The sequence below is a fragment of the Emydura macquarii genome, unplaced genomic scaffold, assembly GCF_026122565.2.
Source record: "Emydura macquarii macquarii isolate MOO-44397 ecotype Brisbane River unplaced genomic scaffold, CSIRO-AGI_Emac_v2 contig_3451, whole genome shotgun sequence".
Taxonomy (NCBI): Eukaryota; Metazoa; Chordata; order Testudines; family Chelidae; genus Emydura; species Emydura macquarii.
This window is the reverse complement of record NW_027133588.1, coordinates 7,359,360-7,382,101: the sequence shown is the minus strand read 5'-3', so window position 1 is coordinate 7,382,101 and position 22,742 is coordinate 7,359,360. Positions and strand designations below refer to the sequence as shown.

Sequence of the window (22,742 nt, the reverse complement as noted above, 5' to 3'; positions counted from 1 at the left end):
ATTAAGAACTTGCTAGTAATTGTTGCTGCAAATATGGCAGATAATTTTCCAGTGAGTATTTGGGAAACTGGTTAAGATCCATTGGAGTCCTGTACCAGATATAGTGTGTGAAGAAAAACGTTATCACATTTTTTAAAAAAATGTTAACATGTTTAACATAATTTAACATTAACGTTAATTTTAACAGACAACTATAATCTTGACATTTTAAATCTTGATCCTTTCTGAAAGGAAAAAAAGCCTCCGGTTCCTCACATGATATGATCTGAAAATAAGAGCAGCCCTACTTAAAATAACTGGGATTTCTCGATTAGCAGAACAAAATTTCAAGAAAAAAAATTAAGTGCTTTCCTTTCAGTGGCTTAGTTATCTACAAAATATAGACTTGCAGTATCTCACTGTTCTATAAACTGTTCACTGAACAGATGTCATAGCCCTGCACAAGGCTCAGTGCATTTCCCTTGAAGTAAAAATTGGTTCTCCTGTAGGAGTAGAACTGTGAGTACAAAGTTAACACCTCTAATGTATAAAAATTGATTTCTTGCATTATTAAGGTTCTTGCTTCAGAAGATCACACATGCTATCCGCATCCATCCTGATTAAATCTGACTCAGATCCCCATAATATATCTGTTGCTTTTATTGTAGCAAACAGGAAATAGAGCACAAACTATTCAATTTCCATAACAAGTGGGCACCAGTGTAGATTAAACTGGATTTAAAAAAAACTCTGTTCCTAAAAGGATGAAACACTTCATCTATATTGTATTCAGAGATCTAAGAAAGAGTGAAATTAAGAAATATGCTTTGTTCTATAAAATACAGAATAATTTAATTCTTTAAAACTCCTTTAAAGATTGAATATTTATTTAACACTTAAAGATGTGACCATCAAATATGTAATTTCAGTATCTGCTGTAAATGCCAAAAAATCTGTGAAAGAAGAGATTGGGCCAAATGGCGTTCACTTTACTCACGTCATTAGCTTCATTAAAGTGAAGAGGAGCCTTCACGTGAATAAGGTGAACAGGATTTGGCCATTTGCAAAGTATGGCCCCAATCTAGTAAACACTTGTAAACATGAGTAGTCCCACTGACTTCAATGGAATTACTCACCTATGTAAAGTTAGTATTTGCAGGATCCAAACCTAGATGGCTTTATTTATCTGTAGTTAAAATAAAAGTCCATACAAATTTTAATAAGATATCACTTGAAAATGTTTTTGTATAGGAAAACAAGAAACTATAAATATAAATTAAAATATTAGTCATTAGCCTCTTGTGTATATCCCAGATATTTTCCTAACAGTCAGGTTTCAGTGCAGGCAGTTGAGCTCAATTAGGAAGAAAACAGAATAAAACAGTATGGACTAAATTTAAAGATCAAAGATATATCTGCTAACAAAAGTAAAACAAAATAAGCATTTTGTAATCACAGTATATTTAAAAGAAACCATTTGTTCCTCTATAAGTTTTGATTATTCACATACATATATAGTACATAAAGCTACAAAATGGTGATTTAGACACAACAGTTTTTGTAGCAGCAATTCTTATGGTACATAACAGTTGCTTAGCAATCACAGACATCTATACAATAATGCAAGGATCCTATAATTGAGTGAACCAATCAAGTGTGAAGTTCAGATAATGCTTATAATAGTGGAGACAGAAAATAAAATGTTCCCTTGTTGACTTCTTTCTTACAGGAATATCTGAGCTATCTTGTCATTAAGAAGTGGGCAATATGGAACAAAATGATGTAGGGTAACCTAGAAATCTCTATATAAAAATTATGCTGCAAACTGTGATACAACAGAAAATAAGTGACTATGCCCTGGTCTACACTCACCTAGAGATTTGGAGGCAGATGACAGGACTTATGCAAGCTACTCTGCGTAGCTTGCATAACTCCCGTGGACTGCTGTGCTTCCCTTCCGTATGCCGTCTTCACTGCACCACCGGGAACTGTGTTCCCGTCGACACAGCGCTATACCACTCGAGGGGATGGTTTACTAACGTCGACTTCCTGATCGATTGAGCGGGTCTAAACTGACCGCTCAATCGATCCAGAAAGATTGATCTGATGGCAATGACTTTGTGGCCGTCAGTATAGACATACCATAAATCTTGTATATGTACCTCACTTTATGTTACTATTTAGATTCATAGTCTAATGGAATCCAAACACACTTAAATGTATTATTTTTGATGTTCTGAACAGCAAAGCAAAAGTCATGGCCCCAAACAACTAGGAGGGTTAACAGTGCTTTAGCTTCCTCCTGTATGTAGTGTTATTTCCCCACATTTCACTACTTAAGAGCTGTAATGTGTTTAATCAACAAGAAAAAATTAAGTACAATTACTTTTACACAGTGCAATGCACAATAAAAAATTCCAACACAATTAGGTTTGCAATTAATTCATAGTTCCATCTTTTAGGATTACATCTCAGGCTTGCTCAAGTTCTATAAGGACTCCATCACAATCTTTAGGGTGGAGAAAAATCACTGGTTTGCCATGTGCACCTATTTTGGCCTCTTCACTCAGTATTCGGATCTTCTTCTCCTTCAGTTCTGCCATAGCTGCTTTTATATCATCAACCTTAAAAAAAATAAAAATGTATGCAATGTGGAACATTAAAGTGTTATGTTTCACATATTCTACATTAGGAACAATAGTGTATAGTGCCATAATAAACATAAAGCACTACGTAATTCTAAAAACCAAAAAATACTACAGAAATATGCTATTATCTGAAAATTCTATCAAGAAATATAACATCAAGAAGATTATGCTATATTTAATAGTTCTGTTTGTTAGGAAAATCACTCTTATAATACACCACTGACCTTTTAGTTACTTTATAATTAAATATTCATAAATAATCAAAATCAGTAGCTATAAGCTCCACATTGCTCCTAAATAGTAGATTGTATAGCTTTAGAATATCATTAGCCAAATAATGCTTCCCTGTCTAATTGAAGACAGAATCCTGACTCACTAAATGTTGGGGTGATGTACCATTTCACTTAGGTTCACCTTCATCTTACTAGTTAGGTTTGATATTAATTGGTCTCCTCACAGACACCTTGAGAACTGTCAGGAATACTAGAGGATAATACACACTGTAGCCCGTTTTCCTATTGGGCAACTGTACTTAATAATAAAAGTAGCATCACACCTGTAATTTCAGGGCAACCTAATAAGAAAGAGTATGTAACATGGGCCAGTCCTTAAGTTGTGTCAAATGGTTTTACTGCTGATGTGCTGATATAAAGCAAGACTTTGATTCACCCAGATCTCTAATGCATTCTTGTTGGAAGAACAAAATTAACACTCAGTTTAGCACAACTAGCAGTTAATAAAATCCTGGCATTAGAATAACAGGGCTGCTGTTTTACAAGACTGAGATGCCTGGACATAGCTAAATGGATAAGCTTAACAGATGTAATTGTGAAAACAAAGTTTACATATAAATGCAGAGAAAGTAGAGTTCAATTAAGTGTTAATCCTTTTCAACTGAGTTTTGTTTGTAACAATCCTAAAATTGGTACAGTCATACCCACATACTGTTACCAGCTTGCTTTTAAAAAAATATGATTAAGGATTCTCTAAAATCAGAAAGCAAGTGTAATGCATGCTATGAGGGGTTGTGACCCCTCTAGGTTAGTTCCCTGAGTAGAGAAATCATCACAGCTGCCTGCACTTACTGCAGAGATAGCTAGCTAAAGCAGCCAGAAGGGGAAATGTGGCTGGGCTCAGCTGGAGTGAATTACTGCATCCCAAGGGACAATAATGAGAGTAAGTTGTGAAGAGTCTCCGAGTACATCTACATTAGGAAAATATCTGCTTGGTGACTGTATGTGTCAAGAACAGGTTCCAATCCTGTTCCATTAGGTGTCCTATATGCTTTCTGTAACAGGTGTTAAAGTGTTCTAACTATTCTATGCCAGTGGCAAATTATTTTCAACCCCACTTAAAGGGAGTTCAACACACTGGGTCATTTTTCTAGGATAGATTAGGGCTGCTCATTGTCATTTGGCCTTAGGAACCAGACCATCCTAATGAAAACCCTAGATATAGAGGAAACCTTTACGGATGGTCTTATTTGAACTCTTTTGAGTTTGTTTAGAGAAATGTTAGCACTAAGAATCTCTTGGCTTCACACAGCAAAACCCTAGCTGCCAGAAGCCTTATCTCATCCATTTAATTTAAACTCTGACCCCTGAATTTTTTTCATCTGGGCTCACTGGACCTGTTACACCTAATACATTTTTCTTTTTAACATAGTATTTTTACATTTCCCAGCGAGGGAGGACTGCGTGCCACATTTCTTGTATTTTTCAGACTTAACAGCATGCCATCTTTTGACAGTCATCTTTGGTAACTTCTGCACCATGGAAGGTCACAGATCTCTTGCTGAACAGAGCTCTGCACTGAATAATATCAGTGTTGCTAACAGAACGCTTCTTGAAGTATCTTTGAAACAAATAAAAAACACTCCCGGCTTCTAAAAGCTTTAAGTAGATATAGTCATTTTAAAGATTTTTACTTTGTTCCTCTTCTTGTATCTGTAACTAAGCAGTGTCGCTATTTTTATTAATTTAGCAGTTTGGGATTTTTTTTTTTTTAAACCTCCCTTATCACATATTATTTCTGTCTTCCCCACCCCCACTTCCTGAGTTCTCCTGTAGTCTTTCACATTCCCCTAAAGGCACTGAATAACAATTCTGCTTAACAGCAATTTGAGCAGATTGAATTAATCTTAATTTCTTAAATAACTGCAAATAGATACTATAGTTAAAAGAAATATAAAATATTCTGATCTGCTGAATTTGAATGTAATTGCTGAGTCATTAAAACAGCATTTATAAAGAGAACAGTGGCCACCTCTGATTTATTATCCACTATATATATATATGTGCTTAACTTTGATTTCAATGGGACCAGTCATGGTAGTCAACTAAAGCACATTTACGGGCTTGTCTACACTTAAAACAGTACAGCAGCACTGCTGTAGCACTTCTGTGAAGACACTTACCTATGCTAACAAAAGAGCTTCTCCTATTGGCATAGATACTCCACCTCCCCAGGGACACTGGACAGGAGAATAAACACCCCTGAGTGACAGTTATACTGACCTAATTTCCTAGTGTAAACAAGGCTTAGTATTTACAGGATAAAGTCTTAAATGTTTTCCTCCCTCCTCTTCATTGTTTGGGAAATGGAAGAAGGGATAGTCATCCCTCCCTGATACACAGCCATAGGCAGAAATTTCCTTCTGTGGGGAAAAATCTACACTTCTGAAACGGAATTGTATTTTTTTGGCAATGGTATATAATAATTTAATGCAGCAAAAATGCATCTTATTCAAAAAGACAAAATCAGTGAAGGAACCAGAAAAGAGAACTGTCATAAAAGCATGCTTTTTGTCCCATTTTTTCCCACAACCATCAATGGTACACTAAATCATCCCTTCTATTAAACTTCAATATGCTTAAATATAGCATTCTGCACAATCATACACTGCCATACATGGGCAAATCATTACTCCCTCCACCTTTTGTCATGTTGGTTCTATTTTTTTCCTGTGTAAGTCATTAATTAAAAGTATTTTATTTAAAGTAACTTCTTACTACTTCAGAAATAGACTAATATGATTTAATAAATTAGCAAGGCTCTAAATTATTGAGACAAGTATAGAATAAATGCAGTCCAGGAAGTCTATGCTAGCGTGAATCACAAAACAGAATCTATAATTGCCTATTGCCAATATAAAACATTCAGCCTTGGAAGGAGCATCATTCAGGGGTAAAAGCAGGGAACTGGTAACCGAGACTCTTGTGTTCTATTCCCTCCTATACTATTGATTTACTATCTAGCCGAGAACTACTAATTTAAATTCTCTCTTATTTATTTAATGCCTTTATAAAATAGGAATATCTCTGGAGTTTTTAATGTTTGTGAAATGTTTTGAGTTCCTTCTGTGACAGACCTATATAAGTGCAACTATTAATGAGCAATATTTTCTCCCCACTCTGTCAATTCAACATTGACCTGTAGTCCTTCTGCTATTCCAACAGATAGTAAAATGTGGGAGTTTGTTTTCCCTGTCTCATAAACAGCCCATTGTAGCCTTTCTTCTATATATGACAAGCTTCCAATTCATATGTAAGAACATCCAAATTAATTAAGGCTTCTTGTTTTAATCTTCACTTGCATCTTTTCTACAGTCAATGACAAATTTCCATAGCAACTGAAAATTGTGGAGTTTCCATCTAAGCACTTAATTGTATTTTTGAATGTTACTTGTTAATTCTAATCCATTGCCTTCAAGATTTAATTTAGTGTACAATGGAGAATATATCCTAAAGTTTTAATATTAAATAATAAGAATCTTCAGGGCAATTATATTTCAGTTGTGATAAAGAAAATAGGAAATTAATGCATTAATTTCCTATCAATTTACAGACTTTAACATAGACAAAAGGCTCTAAAAGCATAAAGGTGTCTTTCAGTTTCAGGTAAAAAAGTTATGACAATACTGGATATTAGTGCAATTAACAGCCTGAGAGTTGTCCTATCCAATTTTTATAATTTTGTAATATACTTCTGAATTTTTTTCTGTAAGAATAAGGTGAGCTGGTGGGTTTGTAATACCAACTGCTCTACATGTCATTTGAGTGGTGTTATATGGTGACTGGCCTGTCTATTCTGACAATCTCTACTTTGAAAATATGGAGGCTTAACTTGGATATGTTGTGCATGTGCAGAATTTTCCATTTTTCTTTATAAGTATGTACTTTACTACACTTACAGTTTATGGCCACAATCTGGCAATCAATTACTTTTTGTGTGTTTAACTTTATTCATGTGAATAGTCCCATTAACTTTAACAGAACTACTCATGCAATTAAACTTATGCATGTATGTTTACAACACGGAGACCGATAAAGTATATGAGGACCATAAACAATATGCAACACAACTACATGAATATTGTGATAACTTTTAACTTTGATTCTATTCTGAAAACTGATTGTAAAAAACCAAACACACACACACACACACACACACACACACACAAAAGAGACATCACCTTGCTGAGTAGTTCTACTTCCTGTGTACATCCAAATTAATCTCTAGTTACTTGAAAAAAAGTTTTTACTACTCTCAGCTCTGAGAACCAACACAGCTGTATGTGTTTGCCCAGGATTCTTTTCTGATTTGCATATGTAATGGTCAACTAAATATCAAATGCAGGACCACTCTCTTCAAATTATGCTCTAATTTATACCTGTACACATCATCTCAAGCAATATATAAAAATTGACACACACAGGTATTCCCAGTGCATGTATTTTGAACATCCTGGAATTGCCACATGCCTAATGACCTTTGTAGTACATTGTTACATTCCATTAGTTTGTCCCCATTTCTTTCAGGCGGGACATGACAAATCCCAAATTTAGTTTGGGCAGATAAAAAGAAAATAAAATTGCTTGTATCACGACAATGTAAAATTGGCCTGAATTACATCACTGCAACTTCACTTTCTATTTGTTGGTTTTCAGTAGAAATTCCCAAATTATAATGACTCAGCATAACAAATGTAGTTTTTTATTCAGGTTCAATCTATTAGAAAGTATGAAGTTCTTTAACAAGATATTTATTAAAAATATAATACAAAGTATGTTTGTATAATACCTCAATGCAGATATGATGCATTCCTCCAGCCTTGTTTTTTTGCAGAAAGCCTGCAATTGGACTTTTTTCTCCCAGAGGATACAGCAGTTCCAGCTTCGTATTTCCCAGCTCCACAAAAATAGTGTAGACGCCATGTTCAGGAAGAGGAACTGTCTCGCTCACCTGGGCTCCTAAAACACTCTTGTAAAAAGACTGGGCCTTCTCCAAATCAGGTACTGCAATTGCTATGTGATTGAGTCGCCCCAGCTTCCACAAAGAGCATGGAACTTTTTGAGTCAAGGAGTGTGACATTGATAAAGTCCGTACTGTGGCTGCTGTAGTTTGCAATCTTGTAAGAAGCCCTGAAAAATTGAATAGCGTCATCATAATGCTTTTGAAACAAAATCCTTTCCCCTTTTAATAAAATGCAAATAACTTCTATGTCATTACATTTACAAATTATGATTCGCCAGTATGCTAAAGACAGAGATAATGAGATAGAGGGAAGCATTTCTTCTTCTAGTGCTATCAGTTCAATAGCTTTTTTTTTTTGTTCAGAAACTTAAATTAATTCAGAGAAGGTAAATGAAGAATGTATAACCTGAATGCTCTGATATGTCCATTACAAATAACACTAATAGGAATAAAAAAAGTTAATTTTAAGCTTCAGTTGAGCTTATTATGAAAATAAGATTTTCATAATTATATGCACAAGTTTATACAATTTAAAGGCCGCTACACACCAACCTGTACATTATTTCTGTATTATTCAGAGCTTCACATTTAATAAAACAGAAATTGAAATAGAAATGAGGATGTAAAAAACCTGTCAACATAATACAGAACTAATATAGTTATTCCTAAAGTCCAAATACCAATTGAAAGGTAAAGAATCTTAGTTGCCTCCCAGTGGAGGGATATGTGATCGAGTGGTTAAATCACAAGAGTGAGAGCCAGTAACTCCCAAGTTTTATTCCATCTCTTCTATTCAATCCCTCTGTGATGTTGGGTAGATCATTTTGCTTCTCTCTTTCTCAGTTTTCACATTTGTATAATGGACTAATAATTCCTATGTCACAGGCCTGTTTGAGGATAAAAAGTAAAAGTTAGTGAACGCTCTGAAACCAGAAAGAATTCTAAACATTATTCTTCTTAGAATACAGTATTCTTCTTAGCCATTTTAAGGGTATTCCATCTCAAAGCATTTGCTAGGGCCAAAGCTTGTTTGCCCTATTAATGCAAATAGTTCTTCTGACTTCAGTGTGACTACTTCCATGAGAAACTGAGCAGAATTAGGCTCAGAATATATACATGAGGTCACTAAAAATATAGTCATTCAATGACATAAAGACAGGAATCTACAACCATGCAGAAATGGGTGAATAAGATCTGGGACAATTTAGTCATGGAAAACATGGACAATTATGGCAACTGAGCATCTTTCTGGATTTCTCTGAGGAGGCACCTGTTGAACTTTAACCTGCTTCTGTGGACTCGTCTCTATTCATATTGGACTATTATTAGGGCTGTATATTTGTCAGTGGAACAAGTGGCATTATGATTTTTACTTGTGAATGACTGATTGTGAACCAATTGCACTGAGAACTTTGAGAGCTGTGGCATTAAAAGCGTGGATTCATGACAGGCTTAGAGAAGGAAGGATCTCATAACTAGGAATAGTAGTTTGCTATGGTGGTTCATGGATTTTGTGATTTCTCTGGGTTGTGGGAATTTTTTTGAGGGATAGAGAAGTTCTGCAAATTTGTACAGCTTGTTTAAGAGGCATCTATACAGCAATGCTGCTCCTGTTGCCTTTGGAGAGGATGAGGTCCGTGGCAAAGAATAAGAGATATTAAGTATATTTAGAATATAGAGGTGAAATATAAGTATTAATTAATGTTGTAATACAGCTTAGCCACACAAAGCCTAAGGCCTGAAACAGATTTGCATGACTAGTTGACTGAAAGATAATCCTGTAGCAGTGAAGCGTAAAATTGCAGTAAACTATATGTTAAATGCTGATGTTCTGGAAACTATGCAGCAATAGACTGGAAACTGTGGTACAATGTACCAGTTAATACCACAAGATTCCTGATGGTAATGTTTTGGGGGATTCTGTAATAACCTCAAGTTGCTATGGTACATAAATATTAATGAGACTAAGGGGAACTAAGTGGATAACCAGTAAGAGATGGGGCAGCCCTAAATTACTGGGGTATGGAAGTATGGATAGGGAAAAAGGGGTTGGAATCTTTATGCATATATATAAAAAGCGTTAGCCGGCATAAGCATAACTCAGGATAAAAAATTATTGTCCAGACTGTGTGCTGGGGTGGGAATGAGGAGAACACACAGGGAGCCACCAGGACAACCACAGGTGATGAGGACAATGAAGATGATGATGATGAAGATAATGACTGACACTCTAGGGACCCCCAGGAGAAGATGTGAGTGATGCCAGTCATAGGGCTTAACACTATCTCTCTTATGTGCTCTTTTATTTCAGTGTTGGTGGGATTGTTTATCTGCTTACTGGATTTATCAATAAAGGGACTTGTGATAAATTGCAATTGTTTCTCATCTTCTTCTAGGGTCTCTTATTCTAATAATACTGATCAATATTCCTGATGCTGTAGACCTCAGGAGACTGAATTTTTATTGACCACTGCAGTCTAAGAGATAGACTGATTACTGATTGATGGCATAATAAGGCTACAGGTTGTCGAGTAATACTGAAGAACTATGCCTTGATTCTACACTACTGAAATCTATAGGAGCTTTGACATTGACTTCACTAAGTGTGCAATCAGGTCTTTCTGAGGCCAAGTATCACCTACTGATTCGCCTATAATAATCGGGTTGGTTTCCTCTTTCCATGACTGAACTATCCCATTTTTGCTTAGCTTGCTAAGAATGCTTGATTTTTAAGAATGCAAAATTGAACTGGCAGGCCCTAGAATAGGGATTGTAAATAGTTTAAATCATTATTTAAATAATTTTAACTAACTGTCTTCATTGTAAAATAAATATTTTTATTAAAATTAAAACCCATGATTTTTGATGTTTTTACATAAATGGATTACTCTTGCTTTTTTCCATCATGACTTTCCAGATAATTAATGGAAACAAGCCACTAACCCTAGCTATTATGAACAGGAAACAACACAAACATATGGTCTGGCTGTGTGAATATCTAGGGCCTCCTCAACTGACTGCAGAGATAATCAGAGGAAACTACAGCATAAGACAGAGGGTTGAAATTAGGATTACAAACTCCAGCAAGAGCACCCACCCTCAGGCTTCCAGCTCCTCAAACATTACATCTCTCAGACAGAGCCCTGGGTTTGCCTCCCTTCTGACGGGTTTGCCAGGCTGCACAGTTCCCTCACTACACAATGAAGTCCCCAGCAAGGCAGACTGCTTTGCTTTTATCCTCAGAGGCTATTAGCCGTGTAATTGCCCACAGTTATGCTCGCTCAGAAAGAGGAGTGTGGTATTTATACTAAAGGTAAAAGCATTACAAAGAAAACATTAAAAACAGTAAAGGAATGTACCCACATGCTAATAAGCTTATCAGAGATCACCCCAACTCCAAGAAGGGCTCTGGCAGGTGGACAATCCTTCAAAACCCACCAAAGGTTCATCTGTGGTCACAAGTTCACAACTGGCTTGGCTTAAAACAGGTGAACCCCCATTAATCTGTGAGTCGCTCTTTTATCCAGTTTGGGTCTTTCTGATCTGTCCTCATGTAACAAGTGATCAGCCAACAAAAGAGGTCCTCTCCTCCTTGCAAAACTTCAAAGACTGAGTTCTTACATTTGCATACACCACCCCTTAAAGACTTCCTGGGAAACACACTTAACTTTAAAAGTTCATTCCTATCTGGCCCATTGTTTAGAAGAGTCTTCTGAAGTTCATAACAATTCCTAGGGTTTACATTAGTAATGTTGCCTAAAGAAGTCCCATATAATCCCACAACAATGCATACACGTTTGCCTTTTTAATACAATTAACTCCTAAAATACTAAACTTAATTCAATAAGGTTTGTCCATGATATTGCAGGAAATTGCATATCCTGATGCATGAAATGAATGGGTTGCTAAAAAGTTAAGCTGTTGATAGTGGGTGCTGAAATTGAGAGGAGGGGGCGTGCAGTGGGGACAGAGACAGCGGTGCAGGGTATGGCATATCTCCCATCTCTAGAACACTGGGGCCAGAATGAGATAAAAGCATGTATACTTGAAGCCAATGGTTACATTTATGCCAGTTTGCTTTAGACCACGTCAAAGCTCCCAATGCCTCAGGGCCAAGCTTGAGTATCAGAAGCCTTTGATGTATTCTCAACTTCTTCACATCTTCAAATGCACCATTCTACTATGAGATTGTGCCATGGACGCACCAAGGCTTTGGATGTTTTGTAGAACATACAGAATAGCTTGGCTCACATATTTTCCAGTTTCTGTCTTCTTTGGCCTGGTCTATACTTAAAACAAAGTTGACATAGTTATGGAGCTCAAGGCTGTGATAAATTCACACCTCTGAGCGCCATAGCTTTACCAAACTAAGACCCGGTTTTGACACAGCTAGGTTGATGGAAGAATGTTTCTGTCAACCAAGCTGCTGTCTCTCAGGAAGGTGGAGTTCCTACAGGAACAGAAAAACCTCTTCTGTTGCTATAGGCTGTGTCTACACTACTGAGTTACATTTGCATAGCTATGGTGGTATACTATGCTCCTGTAGCACCCATAGCATAAACATGGCCTGTGTAACAGAAAACAAGTTAACAGTAGCTGTAGTTTAAATCCTAAATTAGCTTCTTATTCTCGGAAATTAAAAGTGATGAACTCCAGTAAGCTATTCAGACTTCACACACATCCACTCATGGAATTTCCACTTCATTCTTCAATGCAGGGCCTGGGTTCACTGCACACAGAAGACACTAGGGGGTTCGGACCCTGAACCCAAGCCTCACTGAGCACTGACCAATAGATACACACCAAGCAAAAAATTTCAAGCTTAGAGAGAATGTTATGCCTGGCTAAGCTACAATTGATAAATTGTACGTGTTCTTCAATGTTTAAGTCTACAGATTTTACAGGCACAATGCAAACAATTAAAAAGAGTAAATACAATAATTCAGAAATTCTTTTTGGACTGATAAATAGATCAGCACAATGTAAAATATTTATTTACAGAAACCCATCCAGCTCTATAGATAACCACTCATGAATATTAATCATCATACTGAACAAACATTCTGATGGCTGGGACTATGCAGTCTCCTCCAATCTACGTAAATAAAACATAAAAGCAAAGGATAAAATCACGGTCTCATTAAAGTCCATGGGAGCTTTACTATTGACTTGTCAAGAGACAGATACTGAGAACTCTGCCTGTGTCACAAAACTCATTCTAAAGTTTGTTTTCTTCTGGTGACTGGTTTTGTGGTCTCTGGATAGATTCTTTAGTCACACAAATGACTCTCCATTGACTTCAACTTAATTATTCTTGATTTACTCCACTGTACATAAGAAAAAAAACAGGCTCTCTCTGATCATTGCATAGCCCATAGTTATTTTGACTGAAGCATTTTTCCTGATTGCAAAATTTGCAGATGCTGACCATGTGGAGATAGAAAAAAAATTCTTACATGCAATCCCTTTTTTCTTCTTCCAATGCAGTCAGTCAGTCTCCAGAGGGTATCATGAAGACCTACTTCTAAAATGTACCCATCTGAAGGTCTCACGTTTCTAGGGATGGTTCAGAGACTTTGCCCTTTAAAGAAAATTCTGCAGATCCTGTTTTCTTGTATTTCTTTGAGAAATTTCACTGAGATTATAGTGGAATGCTTGTTATGTCACTTATTTCAACTACAGTATTTCACAAAATAATTCTTAATGATTCTAAGCAGTATCTATTTGGACTACCTACTCATTATATATACCTACTCAGTTCATTATATTAGTGATCACTGACCACCAGCAGAGTGTTCAGCTCTGTTCAGACACGTAATAATTAACTCCCTCCCTCCCCAAGAAGCTTAAACTCTAGTACAGACAAAATGATTAAAAAAGCTGGGGGGCTGGTGCAGCATCCATCATAAAATTAAGTCAGCACATACTTCCTCATAAAAATACGTCTGATCCTGCCCCACTGAAGACAATGGGCACTGCACAACCAACCTAATGGTTACATCAAACACATGCTGAGTCTCACTGAACCCAGTAATAATACATGTGAGAGAGGTTATACATCTGTGTGTCACCATTACATGACGGCACAATTCTCCAATATGCTTGAGGAAAGCAACCCTAACCCCAGAGGGTTTGGCCATGGGGAAGAATCCTCATGTGGCATAGAGCCATTGTAGTATATCCAACACCACCTCCAAGTCCCTGAGGACAGTGGATATAGTGTATGGGTTGGTTATTCCTAAACATCAGCAATCTCCACGTGACATTAACAAGCCAACACAATTTACACAGCCTTTGAGCTTCTGTAATTTATACTGGGGACTGCCCCAGATGATCCCAGAATCCAGGGAATCAGAAAGGTTGCACAACCCCGTAAGGTGGACTGAGTGCTCCTAGGTATCTTAACTCCCTGCCTCATACTAATCACTAGACAGCATTGTGCCTCTTCTTTGATAGTCCCTGTTTAGATCATCCATGCCTAAATTTGCAACATAATTTAGTTTTAGGTACAGTAAATTGAGATCAAATGATCTTTAACTCTCCAGAGGGAAAAGAGTCATGTCTCCACATAAGGCAATGTCATTATAAAGGAAGAAGAAGTTTGCATGTAACCTCCAAACTGAGCATTAAAAAAGTGGGCATCATATGTCAAGCTTTCCCCCGTAAGGGTTAACAATCTTTATTTTCACTAGAAAACAAGATTCTAACCAAGCCAAGATCCAATTTTAAGAGTTATTCTAACAATTAACTGTACATACCAGAAAGTCCTATTCATAGAGTAAATACATCCAAATTTTCTTTGTTGTCATGCTTAACATTAAAAGCCACCAACTGGTATAACTCTCTTGCACTGACAATCTGGATGAGGACTTTGTTTGTAAATCAATTAAAGCAGTCTACATTTAACAATATAGCTAACGAAAAACACTGCAAAAGTTGATTAATGTAGAAACTATGTTTGAAAATAAGAACAAATGTGGGTGTGTAGTACATTTCATCTATGGGAGACAGGGAAGTTTGCTTGTAAGAGGCTTAATTCTACATGGCTAAGAAAAATTATGTTCTGATCCTTCAAGGAGCTGCATGTGGATAGCATTCTGCACCTATTAAAGTCAACAGGGCTCTATGCAGAGATCTGACCAGGCAGAGCAACTTGAAGGATCAGAATCAAAACCTGCAACACTCCTTCGCCCAGTGGTTTGAATTATTAGGACACCAAAAAAAAAAAGAGCATTTAAACTGTACAGAAATATTTATCACACGCAATGTCATGACTCTCCACAATGAATTAAAATAATAAAGGTTGATCTGCCACCATCAATAGCCTTTCACAAGGCTAGTGCTATTTCACAGGCAGGGAAACTGAGTCACGGAAGCTAAGTGACTGACCAAAGGTCACACAAGCCCAGGGCAGAGTCAAATAAAGAAAGAAAGGAAAGAAAAGAAGCCAGGGCTCTTAGTCCTGACTCTAAGCCCCACATCCCACCAGCCATTTACTCAGCATGGACAACCAGCCGTTTGCACCCGCCTGCTCAGCCTGCACGATCTGCACCCGCCCCCTGCCCCACACATCCCGGCCAGGGCCCATGTGACACGTGTCTCGCCGCGGGCCCGTCCCCACTGGCGCAATTCACCTGCCCCCTCATTCAGCTCCGCCTGTGCAGGGCCCGCAGAGGAGACGGGGCTGGGCCGGGCCGGGCCGGGCCGGGCCACCGAGCGGGGCCGTGCTGTGGGGTCCCCGCTGGGTAGGGGGCAGGGCGGGCCGGCTCCCGGAAACCCCGACTACCTGCTGCGGCCGCTTTCCCCATGCAGGCGGCCGCCATCTTGCCTCTGTCTGTCTGTCTGCTGCTTGTTCAGATCTAACTTTATCGACAGCTCCCGCCCGCGAGCAGCACAGCCGGCAAAGGCGGGAGGGGCCGGGCCGGGCAGAGCCACGCTGCGAGTCAGCGGCGGCCGGACCCCGCCCCGCCCCGTCCCGCCCCGCCAGGCCTGGCCCGAGCCGCCCGCCGAGAGGTGCCCTGCCGGCGGGGAGAGGGACCCGCTCACCCCGCCCAGAGCCGGCGGGAGGAGGGCGGCTGGCGGCTGGCGGCTGCCCGGCACTGACTGAGCTGCTGCCCAGAGCCCCTGTGACTGTGTCCGGCCGGAGCTCGCCGCCGTCCCGGTCTCTGTGGCGTTGGGACAGGGCCTTTCAGCGGGCCGGGCCGGGCCGGGCCGGGCCGAATGTGCTTCCTTTCCCCGTGCTCTGGGGAATTCTCTGCTCCGGAGCGATCCCATGCTGCTGGAGGGCGTGCCCCGTCAGGTGTCAGACCTCTCACCTTCCCGGCCTGTTGTCCAGGGGAACCAAATCCTGCTGGATGGAGTGCCTCCATCACCATGTGATACCACGTCCCTCAGTCCAGCTGTGCGCCGGTAAAGCTGTGGGTACACCGCCATACCATCTAGAGTAGAGTAGAGCATTCCATGTCCCCACATCTGGTTTTCTCTCTGCTCCCCAAGACCGCATGAATATGTGAAAATATACCCAGTGATCCATCACAGGAACATGCCTTTGACTCAAGCTCCTTCAGCTATCAGCCCTGAGGTGGCCTGCCATTCACGATCGCAGTGTGTGCGAACTGGATCAGTGGGAAGAGTTAAAGTTGCATTTCCAACCGAGCAGAGATAAACAATGATGCGTTGAGGCAGATGTCCTGTATCAGATGTATCATGACCCTGTGAATAAACTCTATTTATAGTTTCTAATATCAGTTCTGCATTAATTTGCTAGAATCAATAAACTGTTCCAACTGGAATCTGGAGGTAATGCCTTCAAAATGCTGGACTGCCGCCAGTCTTTCTTCTGTTCTCTTGCATCAAGAGTGTTGTGTCCAGAAAGGATCCTTGTATCTGATGCTAGTCTCCTGGAAGTCCATTTGAACGATCCAGGCAGCTACTTGCCCTTATCTGCTGTTAGTTTTGGCACAGCATTTAGTATGGCTATACGAGATAAAAAGCTTGACAGACCTATTGAAGATGGTATAAAGAATAGATGGCGAGACTTTCTTGTTGAAGCTGCAAAACAAATGCAGTTGAGACTTCCTGCAAACATTAACCTGTGGAACTCTATGTCGGCGTTCAGTCCCTAAGTCATTCTTTCTCAGGGTCAGGGAAAACCTCAACTACATACCCTCTCTGTGCTGAAAATTTTCAAAGGTGACCTGGGGGTCTTGGATGCCCAGTATCTAGTCATCAACTTCCAAAAATGGAAGACGACAGATGACAAAAAATTCTGGTTGACAGGATACAACTTCCAAGACAACAGCAGTGAAAGATGCTTTAAAGAGCTACCCCTCTTTGTGTTTTCCCTACTTGTCATGCCTCTGACTGATGCTGAGGTGGAACGGGTGTTCTCTCACTTGAACGTTGTCAAGTCCAAGCTCCAGAATACAGGATGAGTCAACAGACTTTGACCAGTAAACTGCATATCCGCTATGGGTTAAGATGACTGGGGATTTATTGTAAGGGTTTTGTCCCAATTCAGGATATGCTTCAGCGGTTCAACAAGGGAATATACACACGAGGCAACAAAGACCACGCAGCAGGATGGAGAAAGAGATGGAGAGACTGAGGATGACCTTTTTTATCTGTACTTCCAGTTCTAGCATTGCTACATAAATCATTGTTTTGTCTCTGCAAGATGAGGCAGGTGGTAGATGGCCGGGTGAGCAGTGGGACAGATTGGCATATGACTGTTGCCATGTAAAAGTAAACAAATACCACACCACACTCTTGACATTACCGCAACATCTCCTGTGAGCTCAGACTGCAGATGCACCTTGCTTTGCAGAATATCCTCTCTAATAAAGCACAGGAACCTCACCCTACTGAAGTGAAGGGTAGCACAGATGGCGCTGACGGATTTTGTTGCATCTCTGTGGCCTGTCAGTACTGTCTGCACTACATTGAGCACATCCCCTCTAGCTGCCTTCCAAGATTTTGGAACCACTGAAGAAGAAACCAGCTTCCATAAAATCCATCCCAGTGCATGCTGGAACAGGACTTGGGCTTTTTTGCTTGGATCCCTAGGCAGGGCTGACATGTTCAACACTGCTTGGTGTACGGTACTCATCTGAAGTCACAGGGCCTTGTTTTAACAGGTTCTGCAATAACTTGGGACATCACAGTCTCCCTCATGGGCACTAGGGCTTATTTCCAGCCTCACTGGGTACATCTACACTGCAGAAGGAAGATTGTCTACCTGGGCTGGGAGGCTGATGTGCTGGCAGGGCTCACACTAGCACACCAAAAATAGCAGTATGGATGTTGTGGTACTGGTGGAGGCTTGGGCTAGCCACTGAGCTCAAGCCCATCCTATCTCCTGGGTCCAAGCTCGGGTGGCTAGACCTACCCTCCACTGGTACCACTGTGATTTTCTAGTGCGCTCCCAGCTACTGTGTAAATATAAGTTCCAGAGGGGTAGCCGTGTTAGTCTGTATACAGCAAAAACAACAAGAGTCCTGTAGCACTTTAAAGGCTAACATATTTCATTTCTGCAGGCATTAGCTAACTTTGCTAACACCTACCCTCCCCATTGTTGTTCCTTACCCTTGGATGTATATATATACCCACATCTGATTTCTATTTCTTGCATCTGACGAAGTGGGTTGCAGCCCACAAAACTTATGCCTGCAGAAATTAAATTTGTTAGTCTTTAAAGTGCTACAGGCCTCTCTGTTTTTTTGTGTAAATATACCCACTTCGGGTGCCATTGACTTCATGTTTAAGTGTTTCCTGAACCAGGATCTACCTTAGGTAGATTTAACTCCCAAACTCAGTGAGAGTTATGCCTATCTAACAAAGGGAAGAAGTAGGCTTTCTGCTCTCTTTGGTACTCTGTGCCCTATGGATGGGATGTCTTCATGGCAGTACTGCAGCATTTCCCTCCTACTGATCTGGCCTGGCTGGGCAATAGGCATAAGCTGCAGCAGGAAGCAAACTGACTATCATTGCGTGCATCTCCGATCTGTCACGAGTCCCCACCCACCACCACCTGGTACCTGGCACCAGCAGCAGTCTGGCAGCTGGCACTCCCCATCCCCGTCCCTTCTAGTCACATGACATGGCCGCCACTTCCGGTCACATGACATGGGTGTCACTCACTTCTGGTCATGATACATGATGGATGGACTGCTTGTCTTGCGCTTATTTTGATTGGCAGTGCTGCTTTTGTCAGTTGTGACACTTGGCAACCAATTCCAGCCTCTTCCTAATAGCACTTTACCCAAAAAGCTCTCTTTGTTAGCTTTTTTCTGAGGGTCATACTACTGGGGCTTCCCTTGTTGTGTCTGGGTTTCTTTAATCTTTCCTTCTCTGTCTTTGCTGTTTCTCTCACACAGAAACATAGTTCCTGACTCCATGAGCTGGGGCTTCAAGGAAAAATATAATTACTGCAAAACTCACAATAAAAATCAGAAAAGTTGGTAACACTGATTTTCATTGTCCAAGCTAACAGAAATGCAAAAATAAATAAAGCCCATAGTAATATGTACATGAACTTTTACAATTACAGTAGAACCTCAGAGTTACGAATACCTTGGGAATGGAGGTTGTTCGTAACTCTGAAATGTTTGTAATTCTGAACAAAACATTATGGTTGTTCTTTCAAAAGTTTACAGCTGAACATTGACTTAATAAAGCTTTGAAACTTTACTATGCAGAAGAATAATGCTGCTTTTAACCATCTTAATTTAAATGAAACAAGCAAAGAAACAGTTTCCTTACCTCATTAAATTTTTTTAAAACTTTCCTTTTTTTTTAGTAGTTTACATTTAACACAGTACTGTACTGTATTTGTTTGGGATTTTTTGCTTTTTTTTTGTTTGTTTTGTTTGGTCTCTGCTGCTGCCTGATTGCATACTTCTGGTTCCAAATAAGGTGTGTGGTTGGCCAGTCATTCATAACTCTGGTGTTCATAACTCTGAGGTTCTACTGTATTTTAATTTTAGTGACCCAATAAGTTATCAACAGAGGAAAAGAAAACTGGCCCTGTCCTGCAGGTTACTCTTTGTGGGCACAGAAGCTTGCCTGCACAAGAGTAACTTGTAAGATTAGGCTTTTCTTTGCAATATATGAACTTTAAATTGGCAGTGTCTTTCCAAATAATTAAAATTCATGAAGCATAATAGAAAACTGTGCACATACCACAGTAGCTTTATTTTTTTCAAGGTCTTTTTAAACTTAATAAAAATTAAAAAAATTACTAGAATGACATGGTTCCAGTTTTAATAGAACTGCATAGCACCTAGACACTGCAGTAGTGGACACGCTAGACACAGAATTGGAACTTTAGTCTCCCTATCATTTGTGTTTCAGTTAATGAAGTGGAGCCACAAACATGGCCATAGGCCTGAGGGAAAAGCTAATGTAGATGTAAGCATGTATTCGATTGATTCATTTTTCTCCTCATGAATATACGTTTATAAAAACCTTACAAATAATCTGTTTCCAGGAGAAATTTTCTCCACAAAATAAAAAATCAGCAAGTTTCAAAATATTAAACATGTTATTTTTGAGCAAACAACAGAATTGCTTCTCCACTGGGTCTCTGCTGGTGCTCACAGCCAGAGGCTGATTTCCTTTTGCAGAACTGGGCTTTGGCACGGCTCTTGGAACCTCTGAAAGCCCTGGGAGAGCAGGCAATCTGTCTTCTGTTGCTTGAGTCCTACCGTGTTCCAGGAAACAGGATTTTATAATTAATTGTAGATAAACAGCTTTGTATCAAAGAAATACCTGACTCCACCATCAATTTCTTCTCCTAACTGAAACAAACTGCAAGACTCTCAAAACAGGCTATCTGCTTTCATCAAATAGGGATCTTTCTCTCACCCCTCTTCCTATAAGAGAGTGTGGAAGGCTCTAAGTGCAGTTAAAAGAGTGTATGGGGAGTCTATGCAGCACATATGAACATTCTATGCATTATAGAGCTCAGCCTCATAACGGAGATCTCCCTCCATCCCAGCACACAGGGGAGGTTTTAAGAGGTGGACTGTGGCAGCAGCTGGGATGAGGCCAATAGATCCATTACTATGTGGATCTACCTGCCAAAACTCTGCAGAACGGGAAGAACAACAGCAGACAAGGTTGCTGTAACCTCAGAGAATAACAGTTTCAGGGCATCTTTGCAAATTGCAGCCTGGCAGATAGGTGGATTCCTCCCTTCCCACACCACTCCCCAACTGCTGCAGAAGTTCCTGCATCGAGGCTGTTTACTTAGCCTTAGTGCATAGTTTGACTTTAGGAAATAATCTTGAAGGAAATTATCATGTAATGTAACTGTATTAAAAAGGAAAGAAAAACATTAATCCATGCTAATAAACCAGTTCTGTGAATATGTGCCTAGGTGAATGTTGTGCTTAGTGATGCAAAATACCATCAAGCATTTTGTTCTGTCTGCTGAAAATGTAAGTTTAAAAATATCCTAGAATCTAGGTCAGAGAGACAAAACTGCATAGTAAGATGACTATACTGTTACCATACTTAGAAAATGTGTTCAGTGCTGATAACTCTCCAAATTTAGCATAGTATTAAAGTCACCCAAGGGGAGAAAACAACAGCAAACCAATGATTACGCAAAATATAGTTTTAGGGCCTGCTGTTGTAAATCTTTATTCTCACAAATAGTCCCATTTAAATCAATGGGATTACTCATATAAGTAAGAATTATTCATGTTAGCAAAGGATTGAGGATCAGAACTTATTTTTATATAGGGTCTTCCAAACAAGGTATATCTCTAAAACACTTTGCAAAATTAGGCCTGAATCTGTAACTCCCTTTTTATGACAGGTCCCTGACCCTGTGAAAATCCTCATTGGATCTACCAAGTGCAGGCAGTAAATAGTGTAAAATCCAGGGAATGGTGGAGGAAAGATATTGTATGGTAAATAAACAAAAAGATTCCATTCAAAAGGCATAGACTGAAATATTTTGTTTAAAAGGAGATTTAAAAAGGTAAAGAGTCAATGACACAGTGGTATGCTTGGATGACTACTCCAGAAGGTGGGAACTGCAGAGGACAAGGTTCTTACGTAAATAGTGGTGAGACTGTGGGAAAGGAAAGAGAGGAGGAAAGTTTTACTTTAGTGCAGGGAGCAGGCAAAGGAATAGAGGGAAAAAAGGTACAGTATTAAAATTGTTATGATAGTAACAATGTCTAATACTTTATTTACTATATAAATATATAACATTATTATGATTTCTGTCCCCACCATCCACACTCATCTTATTAAATGAAATGAATAATAATTAAAAAAAAGAGTCTGTCTGAATAGAATTAATACAATTATCAAAATAACTGGATAAAACCATATGGTTTTCTAGATTGCAAGCAAGTTATAATCCCTCTTTCAAAAGTAACTATAGCTGGCATATTGCTTACTGAGAATTTATTAATTGCTAACAAGGCTTGTGATTTGTCCTTTGGGGATATCTGAGATGGTCCTGCCATTGCAGGTTCTTGGTGTGGGGGTGGGGGAAGAGAGAGAATTGTAGCCTTAAGAGGAACAATTATTTGCTACCTCCAAGTTAAGAAAAAAAAGATTTCAGAAGCTCTATATAGTGAGTGGGGATGATGAGCTTGTGGAGGAATGGGAGGGGGAGAGAATTCCAGGCAAAGGTGGAGGATAAAAAGTTCTGGATAAATATACCTGTATGTGGAAGGTGGGAAAGTGGGATTCCTGGGGAGGAGAGTTTGGGGAGGGGGAAGGAAATGGGTAGGAAGTTGGGGGATGTATAGAGGGGGTAATTGGAGGCACAAAGAGGGAATGTCTGGGTGCAATTGTAAGCAGGGAGGTTGCAATAATGGGAAAGGGTATCTAATGGGT

At 39.4% G+C, this 22,742-nt stretch overlaps 1 protein-coding gene across 2 annotated transcripts; it reads right to left on the bottom strand.

Annotated features, from left to right (window-relative positions):
* Positions 1–1,421: 1,421 nt before the first annotated feature.
* On the bottom strand, positions 1,422–15,918 carry MCEE (methylmalonyl-CoA epimerase). 2 transcript variants are annotated; one of them, XM_067534696.1, is made up of 3 exons: positions 15,670–15,918; positions 7,710–8,050; positions 1,422–2,603 (listed from the first exon to the last, which is right to left on the bottom strand). In XM_067534696.1, the coding sequence occupies exons 1-3, from the start codon at positions 15,704–15,706 to the stop codon at positions 2,451–2,453; spliced, it is 531 nt and encodes a 176-aa protein (XP_067390797.1). In that variant the 5' UTR covers positions 15,707–15,918; the 3' UTR covers positions 1,422–2,450. The 2 variants fall into 2 exon arrangements, with proteins under 2 accessions (XP_067390797.1, XP_067390798.1); XM_067534697.1 differs by lacking the exon at positions 15,670–15,918 and adding an exon at positions 13,340–14,710.
* Positions 15,919–22,742: the final 6,824 nt, after the last annotated feature.

Bases quoted from the DNA above. Each gene is read 5' to 3' on its own strand.
- MCEE (XM_067534696.1), bottom strand. From the start codon at position 15,706: ATGGCGGCCGCCTGCATGGGGAAAGCGGCCGCAGCAG. The intron at 8,051-15,669 runs GTAGTCGGGGTT...TCAATTTTTCAG, and splicing joins GGGGAAAGCGGCCGCAGCAG to GGCTTCTTACAAGATTGCAA. The intron at 2,604-7,709 runs GTATTATACAAA...ATTTTTTTTAAG, and splicing joins TGCATCATATCTGCATTGAG to GTTGATGATATAAAAGCAGC.